The sequence below is a fragment of the Colossoma macropomum genome, unplaced genomic scaffold, assembly GCF_904425465.1.
Source record: "Colossoma macropomum unplaced genomic scaffold, Colossoma_macropomum, whole genome shotgun sequence".
NCBI lineage: Eukaryota > Metazoa > Chordata > Actinopteri > Characiformes > Serrasalmidae > Colossoma > Colossoma macropomum.
Window position 1 is genome coordinate 373698 of NW_023495942.1, and position 13280 is coordinate 386977.

A 13280-nucleotide genomic window follows, 5' to 3' on the forward strand; every position below is an offset into this window, starting at 1 on the left:
ACTCAACAAGCTTCTCTAGAAAGCATTTTGAATGACTTTAAATCGCAATGATTTAATTATGAAGACTTAAGACTTAAAACAGCATTCATTAAACAGTCATTAATGGATTACAAAAGTTACATTGTAGCACAAAAGGTTATATCAAACCTATGATAGAACAATGTCTCAGGCATCACACAGCATATTTATAACCATTTAATACAATAACTTATTATGATGTAGCTTGTAGAGGCATAAACTCTTCAGACATCTGGTTCCTATCACCACCACTGTGAACAATTCTGGCTCAGCACATTTCTCTAGAATGGAGCATTTCACATTAAACCACCCTGAACAACTTTGTTTACATCTTCAAAATTGACTTTTTGAGAAATTTGTAAAAATAAGACCCCAGACTAAACTTTCCTCTAAATACTGAAAATGATATATGTTTTAGCTGTATTGCTATGGGCTACCTTGGCTAGTCTTGCTAACAGCAGCTCACAGTCTACCCACTACTTTAGACTAGACTGCACTTCTGTAATGAAGTACGGAACTGTTTATCCTCTGTTGTCCTGGTCTCAGTGCATCAGATCCCCCAGAGCTTGTCCTTACAACACGCAGCAAACAGAGGCCGCCTGTGACTCTCCACTCTAATATTCTAACACGCTTCTACTTTAACAGACACTGACTCACACAGAAACCGTACAGGCTCTGTTCTGTCTTGTCTCAGGTTTATTACCAATATTCATATGACGATGCGCACTAGAAACAGAATAGCCCCCTCCCTGGTATTTTCCCAGTGACATCTCAGGCCAAAAACACATCTAAACACATAACTGTAGGAAACCAGGAAATACTTTAAGGAAATGAGTGGCTTCGCCCATTTGTGTTCTTTAAAATAACGTAACATACTGAGACATAAAGGGCTCCTATCAGTGAAAACAGAATTTTCATCACATTTTTAAAGTACAAGAATTCAATTTACTTCGTAAACTCATATATTATTCACTCACCAGGCCACACAGTCCATCAGGGTCAGTGCTACGGTCAATCAACATCAGAGACTTAGACCAAGAGTCTTAAAAATGCCTACAAAAGTGATGAAATTCTAAGGGCAAGATTAAAAACAGTAACTTTCAATAGCCATATTCATTCTAAGCAGGTTTCTGCAGACTCAATACCCTTTACATGTCTTTAAAGTGGTTTAAAGGGGAATTCCACAAATTTTTCAAAAATTCTGCATAATTAAGTGGCTAAGATATAAACAAAGTCATTCAGAGTGGTTTGGTGTAACATTGTGTGGTTTTGTAATATTGTGTTCTAAAAACCTTACTGAGTCAGTACTGTTCATGTTGGTGGTGATAGGAACTGGATGTCTGAAGAGTTTAATGCCTCTAAAACCTCCCTCTCAGAAAGGTATTACATGAAATGGCTACAAATATGCAGCCTGATGCCCGAGACAGTGTTTTATGATAGTTTTGGGAGAAGCTTTTTGTGGTAAATGTAACTTCTAAAATCAATTTATGGCAGAGCGGTACATGCAAGGTGTTGTTAGGCAAAACAGTACCAAAAGAAAATGTATTTTTTCAGATTTACCAGTATTTCACCGTTATCAACATTACATATAGTAACTCAGAAGATGTGTGTAGTCTCACTGGTGCTTTTGGATAAATAATAAATTGACTGTTTTAGTTTTAGACATTGTGACCCTGTCTCCTGTCACCACCACTGTAAAGAAATATGTAAAACAAGTGTTTCACTTAATAATATTATAAAAGTAAAAATGTCCAAATAATCTCATAATATTCTCACAGCAATCTGAAAATGAGGTATATTAGACATAACAACTAGATTTGAGATGATTTCACTTGTGAAAATACAATTGTTTGCAGTGTAGACAGCTGTGTGACTAACTTGCACCCAGTAGTTTCGGGTGCAAGTTGTTTTGCCTTCAGCCACAGAAACTCCACCCACATGGAAAAGGCGTAGAGAGAAACTGAAACAGATATAAAAAAGTCAGCACATAGGAGGAGAGAGATCACACAGGGAAGAAAAGCAGTACAAAACTCCTCCTCCATGTTTTATCTGAGCGTCACTGCAGCTTTTATCAGCTAAGTGTGTGTGTGCGTCTGCATGTCTGTTAATGAGTATAACAGAGAGACATACTGGACTGTTACACAAGGTGAGCAGATCTTTCACATTATATCTGTATCTGATCCTTATTTTCTTTCTGCGTCGCCAGTCTTTCAGTTTTTTTTTTTTCGAAATTTCTTTGACAAACACCGGAAGTTCAAGTGCAGTATTGGCGGGATCAAAGCTGCTGAGTTTTCAGCTCAGAGCAGGCAGTTGGTGTAGCTGCAGGGGCTACATTCGCCAATGTCGTTTTTTCTTAAATTTATTCTTGAGAAAGGTCCTAATATAAAGCCTACATCAAGTTCATGACGTGTTTTTAAAGCGCAGAACTGTGTGCTCTTGAGTGGGTCTCGATTCTGTTCTTACCTAAGAACAAAGCCCAAATAAGTAAACAATAAGTGGCGAATGTCAGAATCTTCGTGAAAACGGCGTAAGTCGGTTTTAAGAAGATCTTTTTTCTTAAGAATCGTTGTCGAATGAGGCCTCCTGGTTCTATATAGGACCATGAACACACAGAGAACCGTTCTTTGCATGGTGAAAACCTTTTTTGATTATGATTCTAAGAGCCAAAAAAGGGGTTGTATTGTTACAAGCTTGACATCGTAACAGTAGCAGAACCCTGTTTAGTGCTATATAAACAACACATTCATCAGTCTGAAGACCCATTTCACCATGCAGAGGATCTTTTGAGCTTGCAAAGGGTGCTTTGGGTCTATATAGATTCATTGTCTTTACTAAAGAACCCTTGAAGAACCAGTAAGAGTGTATTAACTAATTATTTCTAATCAAAAATTTGCGTTTATGGATAAAAACAAACCATCTGCTGGAATTTGGAGACTCTATTATGACACTACAACTCTAGCACTACAATACTGTAGTTCAGGCTTAGACTTAAAGGGGAATTCCACACACACACACACACACATTTTCTAATCCGTTTATCCTTCTGGGTCGCGGGGCGAGCTGGAGCCTATCCCAGCAGTGGGGAATTCTACACTTTTTTTTTAAAGTTTCTGCATAATTCAATGGTTGAGATGTAAACAAAGACATTCAGAGTAGTTTGATGTGAAAATGGTTCGTTGTAGAGAAACATACAAACTCAGATAGTCTTTACAGTGGTGGTGATAGGAACCATAGCAATTTTATTAAACAACCAGTGAAGCTACTTGTGTCTTCTGAGTTTTATATGTAATGCTGATGATGGCAAATTTGTGGCAAGGTTTTTTTTAGGTACTGTTTTGCCTTAAAACACCCTTCATGTACATCTCCACCATGAATAGACTTTTAAGTAATGCATTTTAGGCCAAAAGCTTATCTTAAAACTATCTCAGGCGTCAGGCAGTGTATTTAAAACCATTACATGTAATAACTTTTTGTGAGGGAGATTTTGAGACATTAAATGCTTCAGCCGTCTGGTTCCTGTCACCACCACTGTGAATAATTGTGACAGGTTACATGACCTACTGAATCTGTCTGGCCAACTATCTCTCAAAATCACAACAGAACCAAAATGATTAAACCGGTTTACTGAGACACACATCATTCAGAGGAGTTGTTTGTCAGTTGTTGGTTTGGATTGATACACTTCTTCTTAAAATTTTGAGACATTTCTGTTTCTTTTGCTCTGTTTCAATTAAGTAATAAAAATCCCTGCAAAGGCTTCATGGACATAAATAGCTTTTTGCTAATACTTTGGGCAACTTTAGCTGCAACACTTTTCATCAAAGTGGCTTCCTTGATACGAAGTGCAGGCTTTGCCTAAATAATGATTTGACAGTTTTCTTTTCCAAACTAATGTACTCTTTCAGCCCAACAGTGTTTTTAGGAACAGTTCATTTAAAAAATTACACAGTTTTCCCCTCCCCCCAAACTAAATTAGTCAGCCAAAACATGTTTGGTGTCCAAAGTTTGATTCTTTAGTCTTCTTTTTTGGTGGAAACAAAAGGGTTAAATTCTACCCGATTTTTCTCCCCAATTTAGTCGTCTCCAATTCCACCCGCTAGTTAGGACTCCCCCAATCACACGATGTTATCAACGCTAGGAGGGTGAAGGCTAACACAGGCTTCCTCCGAGACCTGGGAAGCCAACCTTCTTTTCGAGCTGCCGCTCACGCAACGTCACTGGACAGCCGAACGCGCTCGAAGGAAAGCGTCAACCGCCAGGTCTGTTACGTCAGCGAACAGACGCATGCGCTGACTAGCATCGCGCTGAGTGATGGGGGGAGAAGGAGGGGCCATCCTACCCACCCAGAGGGAGCGAGGCCAACTGTGCTCTCTTGGACTCCCGGCTACGGATGGCTGTAGCATCACCAGGGATCGAACTCGCGTGATAGGGCCAACGCTTAGACGGTTGCGCCACTCGGGAGCCAGGGTTAAATTCTTAAAACACCCAACGGAAAGTTATCCAGTCAGAATTTTCTTGTTCCGAGATACCCAGGAAGATATAGCCAAGTGAGGTCTACCATTGGGTAGGGCTTCAGGAGCTGGACTGAAGGGCTGAAGGCCTAAAGGCGTCAGATTAATCACTAAGATAGTCAGGAAGAGAAAGAAGAATTGAACAATCACATTTGGATTTGCAATGTGTGGAACCAATTATGTAAGGCAAAAATGTTACTGTAAGCTGTCTGGAAGTCCTCAACATGTCACTGACTGCAGGTACTAATGGTAGCCTAACCAGTGGTAGTGGCCACAGTGGCCGCAGTTGAAGATAAACATATGTTAATATGTCTGTCAGAAGCTTCAAATAAAACATGGAATGTCCTTTACAAATTTCAAGCCTGTGTTTAAACTAGAACAGGCTTGCTGTTAGCTTAGTGCTAACATACTACTTGAATCCCATAGAGGTCTTAGCAGAAATTAACATTATCTTAGAGATTTTTTTTTGCTTGTTTTTGACAAAGTTTTGACGTTTATGGCCCAATCTAAAGGCCTAGCTCTAACAGTCACGGTTCACCCTGATATTATATTAGCCTCAGAGCCCCTTTCGTTGATTTGACTTACAGTCAAAACAGCCATCAAGTGATTCATTTTTCAGTGTCAGAAAAAACAGCAGCAAACGTGTATTTTACAGAAAATTACACAAAAGCCACGAACACTAAGTATAATATTAATCTGTCAGTATTTAATTTGTCCACTCTTTATTTTTGTGCACTGCTGCCATCCTTCCAATCTTAAAACCAAACAGTTCCAGCTGTGACCTCCTAACAAAAACAGCTCCCAAACGAGTCACTGACAGCCTGTAACAAAGTTCACACTTGTGGTTTTGTGTACATGTATGCATGTTTGTGTGCCTGACACTGTTTTGATGATAGTTTTGAGAAGCTTTTGGTCTAAAACATATTAAATGTATTTGTGGCGGAAGAGCAGATGCAGGGTGTTGTGAAGCAAAATAGACCCCAAATAAAACTTATTTTTTCAGATTTACCACTGTTTAACATCATCAACATTACATATAAAACTCAGAAGACAAATATAGGCCCACTGGTGGTTTTGGATAGTAAACAAATGAAATCAGAGTCAGTATAGGTTTCTCTGTAATTTCACATCAAAACACTCTGAATGACTTTGTTTAAATCTTAGTGTCTGCATTTTGAAGAAATTTTGAGAAGTCATTGGAATTCCTCTTTAATAGTGAATACTTAATGGCCAATTTGACTGTAAATTAATTAAAGTGGGTTTCTGACCTTTGTACAGTACTGTATATCATAATAACTTCATAATTCCAGTCACTTATGAATACAGTGTTAATATTCAGGTTAAAATGTAACTCGTCTGCATTGCGGATATAATCTTTACTTTTCAGGAAAGTGCTAAAGATGGTTGAAGACTAAGACACAGAAACAGAGATTTTGACTCTTGATTCTGACTGGCTGAGTGAAAAGTAGCAAAAGAAGATGAGAAGTCAAGAGAGAGTGAGGAAGATGTTGGCCAGGAGCTGCAAGAAGAATGGTCAACTTCGGCCGTCCCCCGTCCTCACTTCTTATCAGAAGACGCCCACCAACAGGCCTGCGAGCAGTAAGTCAACGCTGACCAGGAATTCAGGGCAAATCCCAGTTTAAAGTCCAGCAGTATGAAGAGTTAAAAATGGTGAAAAAAACCAAATCTTAGCAATTTTCAGTTTATTCCAAATGTAGCTCAGCCAAGACATGTTTGATGTCTGAAGTTTGATTCTATAGTTTTATACTGGAGCTATATAGCTAGAGCTGCAAACCATGACAAGTTGTTTCAATAAAAATATGTAACTAATTTCAAACAGACTGGCTTATGTGGTTTCTGACATTGTATGACACACTGTTATCTATAAAATGGACAAAACTATAGTGATGTAGTTTGGTAACACTTTATTCGGAGTGGTCCTTTGTAGATGATGGATAAACTCTTAACAGGTTATCAGTAACACATCAACAACATATCAGTGGAGTGGCAGTAGTGAAGCATCTGGATACATTGAAGTAAATATCTAGAAGATGCACTGGTGATACATTACTTACATTAAGTAGATATATTGTTAACCCTAACCTTACCAAACATTACCCAAAACCTAATCCTAACCCTAACCTTAACCTCAACTCAAAACCTAATCCTAACCCTCATATGTTTATGACATGTTACTGAGAGTCTGTTAAGTGTTTGTTAATAAAGTGTCACCTGTAGTTTTTTTAGATGAACACTTATAGATAACAGAATGTCTTCCATTGTCAAAAACCATACAAGCAAGTCTATTTGAGATAATTTATAAAACATGCTTTGAGATAATTATGTGAGTATTAATGAATGCAGTTTGCATGAAGCTAATTAGTGGCTATAAACTTCCATTACAAAACTAAAAAGCAAACCTCAGACAGAAAACGTGCTGGCTGATTGACTATATTTGAGGTAAACTGTGTAAAATTGACTTTTTTGGCCAAAATACAGAGCTGTGACAAAGCCAGAGACCACCCTTTCATTTATTTAACAGAATACACATTATAACATATAACATTTAACACTCAACACCAAAATATAATATCACAGTTTTTAGGATTCAGTGCATCCACTTGTTACTTTTATGGACAGAAACACCTTTTTTCAGATCTGAAGTAAAAGTGGAGCTTGATTTTCTCCTCTCTCTCAAAGATGAAACCTTTAAGTGCTGTTTAAGTGGGGTCAGTTCTGGTGGCCAACAGGTCTTACACTGTTTTTTTCCTTTTGTTTTTCTTTGACTTGCATCTTGCTTATGCCAGTGGATTATCTTATATGTATTCTCTTCAGAAATATCTCCTGCAAAATTTACTTAATGGCTGTTTTGACTATAATTTAAATAAGTGAAGGTTGGTCTCTGGCCTTTGCACAGTACTGTGTCACTTTAAGGCCCAAAATTGCAGGATTAGTCATTTTCACACTGGACAAATGGTAAAAGGAACATGGGATGTTTCCTTCCTTTTTCAGCTGATATTTCCTCATCAAAGGAAAAACTAAACACAAATCCTAGAGGTCCATAGCAGTTGAAACTAGGTTTATCTACACTTCTATTTTCTCTTGACATAAACCTGGAACTATGCACATTTATTTCAGGCCCCTCTTTGAACAATTTACTGGGGGAAAAAATCAGGAACAATCGGCTGCTTACAGTCACATGTGGAGGTATAAAAGGCGAGCTGTATAAGGAGAGGTTCAACAACAGTAAGTTCTATCATGTTTGATTACATTAATCACTGGGTTTGGAGAGTATAAGTTGAAAAAATGAGAGGCTATTCAAAAACCAACATGCTTTGGCTTTGAAGCCACACCCCCCCCCCAGCACACCAGTCTCCTTTTCTGCAGGCTTGCAGAAAGGTTGCAGTTTGAGGAACAGTGCAATCCTGTTTGGGACAATGTGCAAAATGTAAATAGAAACAGAATACAATGATGTGTGTGACAGTATAGGTGAAAATAGTACAAAGACAACATGTTAAATAAATACATTTTATTGTTTCTGAAAAATATTTGCCCATTTTGAATTTGATGCTAGCAACACATTTCAAAAAGTTGAGACAAGGAAAACAAAGGCTGGTAAAGTTGTGCAATGCTAAAAAAACACCTGGTGGTCAATTGGCAACAGGTCAGTAAAATAATTGGGTATGAAAAGAGCAGTCCAGAGAGGCTGAATGTTTCAGAAGTAAAGAAGTTAAGATCAGGAGGAGTTCACCACTCTGTAAAAGTCAGTGCAGGCAAAAAGTGCAACAATTCAAGAATAATGTTTTTCAACATAAAATTGCAAAGAACTTAATTTCATTATTTACGGTACATAATACGTTTCAGAGAATCCAGAGAAAACCAATACTGGCTGGCTGTGATCTTTGGGCACTGCATTAAAAACAGACATGATTCTGCAGTGTAAATCACTGCATGGGCTCAGAAACACTTATGAAAACCACTGTCTGTGAACACAGTTCATTGCTGCATCCACAAATGCAAATTAAAACTCTAAACATACATAAACAGGATCCAGAAATGCTGCCACTTTCTCTGGGCCCAAGCTCATTTAACATGGACTTAGGCGAAGTGGAAAAGTGTCCTGTTGTCTGATGAATTAAAATTTGAAACCTACCAGTGACTGAGATAAACATAGCAGTGACTGAGTTAAATGTGCCAGTGACAGAGTTAAATATGCCAGCGGCTGGGTGGAATATGGTAGATCAAAGATCGTATGAAACCTCTCTACTATTTGTAAACAGTGTGTAGGCTTCAAGTGAGTTGAAAATGAAAAAACCCTCAAAAACAAGTACTTAAATACACAAAGTAGGAAGAAACTCTGGGAATGAAGGAGGATGTAACATTATCCAACAATTAAAAAATGCCACTCGTTGCTTGGGAGTTTGTATTAATCCATACTGCCAATAAAGCTAATTTTATCATTATATCATTATTTGGCATCCCTCTGGAGTTGGTTAAGATATACTTCCTTTTCATTTGGTTTACTTTTGAGCATGACGAGTCTACTTAAAACCATTAAAAACAGTGTGTGTGAGTATTTGTAGCATATAAACAAAGAACTATCAATATGGTGGAACCCATAATGCAATGTATCATATATTTTTTACTGTTATTTTGTTTATTTTTTGTGATTATTCTTAAAAATATATTAAATTATTTATCAGTCAGTGCCCTGTTTTGTCATAGTGAAATTTTTGCCATTTTATAAAAAGAAATAAACTAAGACCAAGCGCAGTGATTTTACTATGTAAATAACTGCAACACACAGCCTTTAAGGGCTTACTGTTTGCATAAATCACTTTCCAGGCTCATCCATAGCACACAATGCATTAGCATAACTCAAAACCTCTTTTTACAGGAATTTAAGTACTCAGAACAGGAAAAGGAGCAGTTCATTATCTAACTAACCTTCAATCAAGGCAGGGCAAGATTCAACCCTATGCCCATGCTTCATATTAGTTGCTGCTTTTTGGTACCTGTGTGCGTATTGTATTGCCTTGCAAGAAAAACCTCCTTTAGCCACTTAAATAGAAGAAAGCGGAGCGCAGCACAGCACGGCACACGCTAGAGTAGCTTACTATAGTGTTGTGTCGCTCTCTAGTGGACAAAAACTCTGCTGACTAGTAAAAATGAACATTTCTAATTTATTTGCAAATTTCTTTATTTCTTTAGTTGTTTCTGTTTTTAATTAGGGGGAAATGTGAAGTAGTGATTTTTAATATGACCAAAGAGGCACAATAGATACAATCCTAGATAGTGATGTTAATATGGTTTTAACCTAGGCCACATTCAGCACTGACTTGTGGCCCACAAGTAGTGACGGCCCAGGAGCAGGCCAGGTGCAGTTAAATAGATCAAGTGTTTAAACGTGGTTTAGTGATTCCTTAGTTTTCATAGTGGTGGCTTAAATGTAGCTGCATGATTATAGCTGGACAAAGAAGAAGAAGAATCATTGTTTATATCATTGCTGTTATTTTGTTTAATGATGTTGTTTACATATACAACCTATTATATTAGTGCTGCACTCTGGGATGTTCAAACTTTTAAGTAACTACTACAATCACCCCCCCCTATTCTGCAGGTGAGCCATGCATCCTCTCTCAAAGTCAGTGGTTCACCCCCTCGCAATTTGAAAAGTTTGCAGGAATGGAGAAACACAAGAAGTGGAAAACTAGCATCCTTTATCAACACCTTCCTCTACAAACCTTTATACAGGTAAATAGCCATGACATGTGAGACCTTTGCATCACTGAAAAACTGCACATTCAGTCAGTAAGTGCAAAGAAATGAAGGACAGGTACAGAATCTATAAATCTCTGAAAAATCTATGTAATACGTCTAATTCTCTACAGTACTGTGCAAAAGCCAGAGACCTTTCATTTGTTTAATTTACAGTCAAAATGGTCAGTAACTACAAGTTATGTTTCAGCATCAGGAAAAAAGCGGAAAACATATAATTTAAGAGAAAATCACAGAAGCCTCAAAAACTAAGTATAATATCAGACGTTGCAGTATTTAGTGTGTCCATCTTTTTTTTTATTAAAGCCTTCATTCTTTTCAGGAGACTCGCTTTCAGTTTTACATTTTTTCAAAGAAATCTGTAGGGATATTTTTCACACCTCTAAAGTTCAGTCTTAGAAGTTGATTGCATTTTCTGCTTCTCACAATCCAAATAGTTCCAAACACTGATTAAGCAGAGGTGTGGACAAATTTGATGACTTTAGATTCGACTTCAGAAAATCGAGACTTTGCAGCTCGACTTTGACTTGAACACCAGTGATTCGGACTTCGAGAAAAGAACCCTGAACACTCAAAGAGCCCTTTGCATGAATAAAGGATTCTTTGCTTCATGAAAGGTTCTTCAGATTGATGCAGATTGTTCTGTAGATGGTTCTGTATCGAATCTTTTTGAAAAGTGTTCTACAAAGCACTCAGAAGGTTTCTCCTATTGTTACAAGCTTGACATTTTTGTGTGCTCTATAGAACCCTTTATTAAAGGTTCTATATAGAACCATCTACAGAACATTCTTAAGAACCCTTTTACAATGCAAAGACCACTTTAATAATGCAAAGGGTTCTTTGAGAGTTCATGGTTCTTTTTAGAACTATTTTCTTTACTAAAGAACCCTTGAAGAACCTTTTTAAGAGTGTGATTATCTATACAGCCACACACTACTAACATGCTGTAGTTAAAGGCTGTAGTACTGTTACCATTATGCAGTGTTGTGGCCTTAAATTAGCTGAAGAATTCATACTGACTTGTTTAGGACTTGAAGATTAGGACTCGACTTGAGACTCTTGAGACTTGAGGCTCTTACTGATTCGGGACTTGAATTGAGACTTGACTATCTTGACTTGGGAATTGACTCTGGACTTGAGTGTCAAGACCTGAGACTTACTTGTTACTTGCAACTTAGTGACTTGTTCCCACCACTGCTGATCAGTAATGTTGAGGTCTGGACTCTGGGGTGGTCCAAAAAGTTCAGTCTTAGAAAGTGGTTGCATTTCTGCTTCTCACGATCTGAGTTATCCCAAATACATTCAGTGATGTTGAGGTCTGTCTGGGATGGTCAGTCCATTGTTCTGAGGACACCAGTGGCTTCTCTCTTTGATTTGCAGATTTTCTTATTGTTTGTCTGTTTCCTTTTCTCAGTAATGTCTTCTTGACAGCTACACATCCTTTCAGACCCATGGTGTTGAGGTCTTCTCACAGTTGAAGGATGGACAAAAAGTACTGTTTATCTGATTTTTGGTGGTCTACCAGGTCTTGCACAGATGTTAGTTCAATTTTCTCAGTATATTTTATTAATAACTCCAGTAAGCCCTTTTTTCACTTGTCCTTTGTCCTTTGACTTTCCCCTTCCTTATGCAATTATGGATTATCTAATATTACCATAATTGCATCAGGTTGTTTTTGGGAGCAGGAAATACTTAAAATGTTGTGACATCATGGTAGACATCTTACTGCTCTTCTTTAACTTTTGCTTTGTAGGAAGGCTTTCTTTCATCTCCATCATTCAAACTGAGGAAGATACAGGACGCAGAGGTACTACAGTCTCTAAATCTATAAAGGAAACAGAATGACCTTAAAGGTCACCATAATGACAATGAAGAGTTATAATGGACTAACATTGACTGGTATGACTGTAAAGACTAATAATGAACTAACAGACTGGACTGGAACAACTAATAATCTTTACAATGATACATCTATAAAGGTCACATAATGACTGTAACGGTCACTGGAATGGCTGTAACACTTACAATGGTCACTTAATGACTCTAAAGGTCACCATAATGACGATAAAGAATAATGATGAACTAATAGTGACTGGAATGACTGTAAAGGTTGCCATAATGACAGTAAAGATTAAAGATGCATTGAAATGGAACAGTGACTGGAATGACTAATCTTTACACTCATATATCCATAAAGGTCACTTAATGACTGTAAAGGTCCCTGGAATGACTAATGATTATAATGGTTACATAATGACTGTAAAAGTCACTGGAATGACTGTACTGATCATAATGGTCACATAAATGACTGTAAAGGTCACTGGAGTAATTAACGATTATAATGGTCACATAAGGACTGTAATGGTCACTGGAATGACTGTAACAACAATAATGGGTACATAATGTCTGTAAAGGTCACTAAATTACTGGACTGATTGTTAAGGTCACATGATAACTGTAAATGACATAGCTAAAAAGCAGATTGGGCAAAGTTTGTGTGATTTAGGCTAGACTTAATCTGTGTCTGGCAAAAAATATCACAGTATGGTCGTTATTACTATTCATTTCTTTACTTTCAGTTTGGAACAACTTGTTAACACCTGTTTTGTCATTTTAACCACAGTGCAGGAGAGAGCTGTTCACACCCAGCGGGAGTACGAGACATGTTACAGGTTAGTGTCTTTATTATTTACTTTGACTTAAGCCAATATAACTAATTTTATATGATCCTTTATTAGGGATGCATTAATACTAATATTGGTATCAGTTATCAGCCCGATACTGTGCTCTTTACTCATACTCATATGAAAGGGCCCAATACCAACATCGGATACCACCTGATACCATGTGACAGAAACCTAGTGTACGCTGCCATGCTAATCAACACACAACTCAAGCTAGCTGCAAACAAGGGTCTGCTCACACAGTGAAGTTGTACTGCCTCCGTGACAGTCGGATGCAAAGTTGCTGTTC

The 13280-nt window shown here is 37.6% G+C and overlaps 1 protein-coding gene across 1 annotated transcript; it reads left to right on the top strand.

Moving 5' to 3' along the window:
- The first annotated feature begins 1993 nt into the window (after positions 1-1993).
- Positions 1994-12984, top strand: LOC118803662 (nuclear body protein SP140-like protein). The gene is made up of 6 exons (XM_036564121.1): positions 1994-2164; positions 5917-6128; positions 7668-7775; positions 10150-10283; positions 12061-12114; positions 12931-12984. The coding sequence occupies exons 2-6, from the start codon at positions 6008-6010 to the stop codon at positions 12982-12984; spliced, it is 471 nt and encodes a 156-aa protein (XP_036420014.1). The 5' UTR covers positions 1994-2164; positions 5917-6007.
- The last annotated feature ends 296 nt before the right edge of the window (positions 12985-13280 follow it).

What these genes read in the sequence shown, in the direction of transcription:
- LOC118803662 (XM_036564121.1), top strand. Translation starts at nt 6,008, where the DNA reads ATGAGAAGTCAAGAGAGAGTGAGGAAGATGTTGGCCAGGAGCTGCAAG. An exon ending in CACCAACAGGCCTGCGAGCA is followed by an intron (nt 6,129 to 7,667) that starts GTAAGTCAACGC and finishes CATTTATTTCAG; the next exon opens with GCCCCTCTTTGAACAATTTA. An exon ending in CTCTACAAACCTTTATACAG is followed by an intron (nt 10,284 to 12,060) that starts GTAAATAGCCAT and finishes TTTGCTTTGTAG; the next exon opens with GAAGGCTTTCTTTCATCTCC.